We start from the raw sequence: 4975 nt of genomic DNA on the forward strand, positions 1-4975 counted from the left end.
TCATAATTGAGGTTATGATATTTGACGCATACCACGCTTTCCCACCTGCGTGCCATGCCATGATTTAACAACAACAAAAAAAAAAGTAATGTTGGTGACAATTGAATCGAAGCTGTCGAACAATTCAATTTCTGAAAAGTATCAAAGAATATAAATATTTAAACATTAACTGTGTGAATGTGTCCATTCTACTGAAGAAAATAGCTATTGGGCATTTCGCCCGTTCAGACCTTTCAGACTAGTCCGTGGTAATACTCAGGTCCATAGACAAAACACAAATTTCTTGTAAATTTATAATCCAAAAAGGGAATTAAGTCACGGTAGCGTAGTTTGTTGTTGGATTATGCTACAAGTCTGAATGTCGCGGCTTCTATTCGCAATGTCATTGGACTTCTCAGTGTTTTCAGTTGACCTAATCCTTTCAAGACTAGGACCCAAAAACGACTCAGCCTCTAACAGGAATGACTACCATGAGTCTTCCTTGAGGTAAAGGGCATAAAGAGCGGCCGACACATAAGGCTAACAAGCTCACCACCATCTGTGAATTGATCGTCTAGAAAATGCGGGAGCCTGAACATGTCACAATTCTATGGGCCCCCGTGGAATTGCCTTTTTCTTTTAAGTAATAAATTAGGTTTAGTTTTCATTTCATTCATCAGTAATCTGTCAGATGACAGGTCCACAGTCCCTACCAAAACAGTTCCTCCACTTAATGCGATCTTCTGTTTTTGGAAAGAGACTAGTCAGGAAAAGTGATAATGTGGTAGTTTTTCCATTTGCTTTCCACATCGCAGTACAACAGCCATTCAAACCACTCTAGTCACGCCTGTTGCTATATGAACTTGAACCATCTCGAGCATCATTTGCTCTGTGCTTCAAGTCGCTGCTTCCGGCATCAGTTTTTGGTTTTTGGTCTCTCTTTGTCTGATGCCTACCCTTTGACCTGTCCAGCAAGGGAGGCCCTGCCAGTAGCTATGCTATCGCTGGTATAGCTCTCACGGACCTTGGCATACTCAAACCCCCTCACCACGATAAGGTGGAGACACCAACGAGGGGGAAGTTTTGTTTATGTCTGTATTTGAGACAATATGTTCTACTCTTAAAGGGCTGTGGTATCGACAAGAAGAGTTCAGATATCTTGCATTATTGGGTCCCCTAGAATCCTGTGCAATATATACATATATTTGTGCAGCAGATATTTCTTGGGATGTGCTTTCACTACTTTAACCCCACAGCACAGAGTGCCATGAAAGTACGCTTCTCTGCACAACTAATGAGCCATACTGCTGCAGCAAGCCTCAATGCTCTGGAGGCTACATGTAAGGATCACTGCACTGTAACATAGAAGACTGGGAGAGAAAAGAAATTTGTCTTCTAGAAGGGAGAATACAGTAAATGAACTCAGAAGTATGCAGGGCTTGGGGAAGTCCAAAACTGAAAGCTGGGACAACACTGGAGGAACTGCATATCTCCTGACAGTGCAACAAGAACATTTCTTTGTCAAGAAGGATACAACAAAAATAATTTGGAAATCACTGGAGACCAAATTTCAGAATGACTTTCCGGAAGAAAACCAATTAAGAACAAAAACGTTTCCTTTGTGAAGGACTGTCTAGTAAATAACAGCGAGTCCAAAATTAGAACGGGGGTACTCTNTTTGTTTATGTCTGTATTTGAGACAATATGTTCTACTCTTAAAGGGCTGTGGTATCGACAAGAAGAGTTCAGATATCTTGCATTATTGGGTCCCCTAGAATCCTGTGCAATATATACATATATTTGTGCAGCAGATATTTCTTGGGATGTGCTTTCACTACTTTAACCCCACAGCACAGAGTGCCATGAAAGTACGCTTCTCTGCACAACTAATGAGCCATACTGCTGCAGCAAGCCTCAATGCTCTGGAGGCTACATGTAAGGATCACTGCACTGTAACATAGAAGACTGGGAGAGAAAAGAAATTTGTCTTCTAGAAGGGAGAATACAGTAAATGAACTCAGAAGTATGCAGGGCTTGGGGAAGTCCAAAACTGAAAGCTGGGACAACACTGGAGGAACTGCATATCTCCTGACAGTGCAACAAGAACATTTCTTTGTCAAGAAGGATACAACAAAAATAATTTGGAAATCACTGGAGACCAAATTTCAGAATGACTTTCCGGAAGAAAACCAATTAAGAACAAAAACGTTTCCTTTGTGAAGGACTGTCTAGTAAATAACAGCGAGTCCAAAATTAGAACGGGGGTACTCTGTTTCATAATGCACAATGACAAATGGTGTGACGCCATTAACAATCGGACAAATTCAAACATTTTAAGATATAGAAATTAAGAAACTATTAAATCAATTTTAATAATTATGTTATTTTACAGCTTGACTTCTTGAACACTGTAGCGTGTAGACCTGTTACTATGTAGTAATCACATATAAACAGGTTCCAACGGCAATGAATCAACATGCAACAACAGAGGAACTGTTGGAAGCAGCGTTTTCTGTGATCCGCACTGCAGCTGCTGCTAAGCAACGGTGTGGTAAAGACATCTCTACAGCAATGAATCGACACTCAACAATAAAGAAACTGGCAACAGTGTTTTTTACATGGTCCATGCCAAGGGGTTATCAATGGGACAAGTTTAGGGCTTAGTTCCGTTGTGGGATATGTTCCAGATGGTAAGGACATAAGCACACAGAGTTAAAACCTGGAAAAGACTCGTGATGACAGGAAACACTTTATGTGTGCCCTAGTTACAGCAATGTTTGGAGTGTGTAGGTCAGTGAGACTGCTATAGTTACTTGTAGTTACAATCTGTTAAGTGGTCAATAAGTGCAATTACCAATCCAAACCCCATCTATGGTCACTCAAAATTGTGATGATACTTTCCCCTCCAGGTTATGATCCAGACAAATCTTATCCACAATCTTCCTTCCACAGTTTTTTTTTTTTTTTAATTTTAGGTTAAACTTACAGGCAGTAACTTATTAAACATAAGTCACAAAACAGAACTCTCAAACTATTTTATACAGCATGGTTTACACTATGCCACATCAAAATCTGCTCACTAACATAAATATTTCACCCAAAACTGAAGGCAATGAAATGGCAAGAATTCAGTGTAATGAGCACCCCAACTTTTAAGAACAAACATTCTGAAAGAAATGTGTGTAGTATTAGAATAAATATGGTAGTGCTTCTTTCAGAGGATTTTGACCTGCTGATACTGAGAAATTTACAGTTACATGAAATAAACATTTCAAGTACAATGGGGCAAAATGCTCACATATATTACTGTACTTCAGATCACATGACAATTACGACTCTCTGAAAAAAATGTAAGTTAAATTCTATATTTCAGCATCCTGTTGCAAAACTTTAATTAAAACGTCTATGTATCCACAGTCCGTCAATAATTGTTTATTCACCATTTAACACTTTAATACAACATGTTTCGGCCATAGAGGGCCATTTTTAGGTGTCTTAATATATTGAAACTGTTACACTGCTCTAATGTGCGCTAAAAGAAAGCAGGCTGCAGTCCACTTAAAAATAATTAAAATCCATTAAAATTTTTCATTATTTTCGTAAAATCCTATTCAACCTCATAAAGGGCTTCGTCCACTTCTTTAGAGCTATGTGATTATTCCAGGTTTGTTTCAGCAGCTGTTTCTCTGTTCTGGAATAATCACATAGCTCTAAACAAGTGGACGACGCACCTTATGAGGTGGAACAGGATTTTACAAAAATAATGAAAAATTTAATAGAAAATTTTAATGGATTTTAATTAGTTATTTTTATGTTATTTTTAAGCGGACTGCAGTGCGTGATTTTAGCACACATCAGAGCAGTGTAACAGTTTGGTTGCATTAAGACACCTAAAAATGGCCATCTATGGCTGAAATGTGTTGTGTTAAGTGTAAAATGGTGAATAAACAATTGTTGCATTATTGACGGACTGTGGATACATACACATTTTAAGTAGGTTAAATGTATGAGGTTTATGGTTCTTGTGGCTGTGTATTAATATTATGGTCTTCTAAGAGGTGACACTATATAGTTTTGGACAGGATTAAATGTTTTAAGGAAGCTTGTGTGTAAGGTCACTTCTTGCAAGATAGTGAAGAACATTTGTGGCAATATGATTTGAAAAGGACATGAATCAGTAAAATGTTCACTTTAATATAAAACTGTAATCATTAAAAAGTCCTTGCCCACAGATAACATTACTTTATTGTTGGTGTATGAAAGAAGTGCATATTACAGGTATTAACTTCAAATGCTATCATCACACTTGAGTTCATTTCACCAGTTTCTTCATTCTACAAAGGAACTGCAGCTGGAGCATCTTCACTTCACCAGATGTAAGTTTGCCAACTCCCTGTTCGTTATCAATGGACAACAGCTACCCCATAGCCTCCCGATCTTCTCCCAATATAACTTTCACTTGATCAGAACGCTGTGGAACAATTGGCTCCAAATGTTCCGAAACAATGTTCACTACTCGATCTTCATCAGGCAGGAACACTGAGCACATTCCACCCTACAAATAAATACCATGATTAAGATTTTTTGGGATATGGACCCATAAGTTGTGATAAACAGTCTACGAAGTCCATAAAACAAAAGAACATTAACTACTACATCAATAATTATATGACATAATTTTACTGCATACTATAAGAAATCATAAATGTTCTAGCAAGTCTTGTATAAGAAACTTTGCACAAATAATAAAATTAAAAGAACAGTGCAAATACCAATCAAATGCCATATACCACAATGGGACTCTTCTTGACTCTCCACACTTGCATTACATATGTTAAGATGTCCTGGAAATAATCTTTTAATCTTCCCACCAGAGGAGAAAACAGTAAAATTAAAAGTACTCTGGCCTCTCTAATATGATAAAAAGCAGTAATATATAATGTTCAAAGTAACAGATCCATTCCTGAGAAATTTCTAAGCTACCCAGCAGCTAAAA

General features: G+C 37.7%; 1 protein-coding gene across 2 annotated transcripts in view; it reads right to left on the reverse strand.

The window, feature by feature from the left end:
* Positions 1-4153: 4153 nt before the first annotated feature.
* The window catches only part of LOC111869156 (transcription elongation factor SPT5-like), a gene marked incomplete at its 5' end in the record, with an annotated part of 13169 nt that continues 12347 nt past the window's right edge, over positions 4154-4975 (reverse strand). For both annotated transcript variants that reach the window (XM_033753298.1, XM_023860421.2), the window contains 1 exon segment: positions 4154-4534. In XM_033753298.1, the coding sequence (XP_033609189.1) occupies positions 4397-4534 (138 nt within the window).

This window comes from Cryptotermes secundus, unplaced genomic scaffold (assembly GCF_002891405.2).
Source record: "Cryptotermes secundus unplaced genomic scaffold, Csec_1.0 scaffold947, whole genome shotgun sequence".
Classification (NCBI taxonomy): Eukaryota; Metazoa; Arthropoda; class Insecta; order Blattodea; family Kalotermitidae; genus Cryptotermes; species Cryptotermes secundus.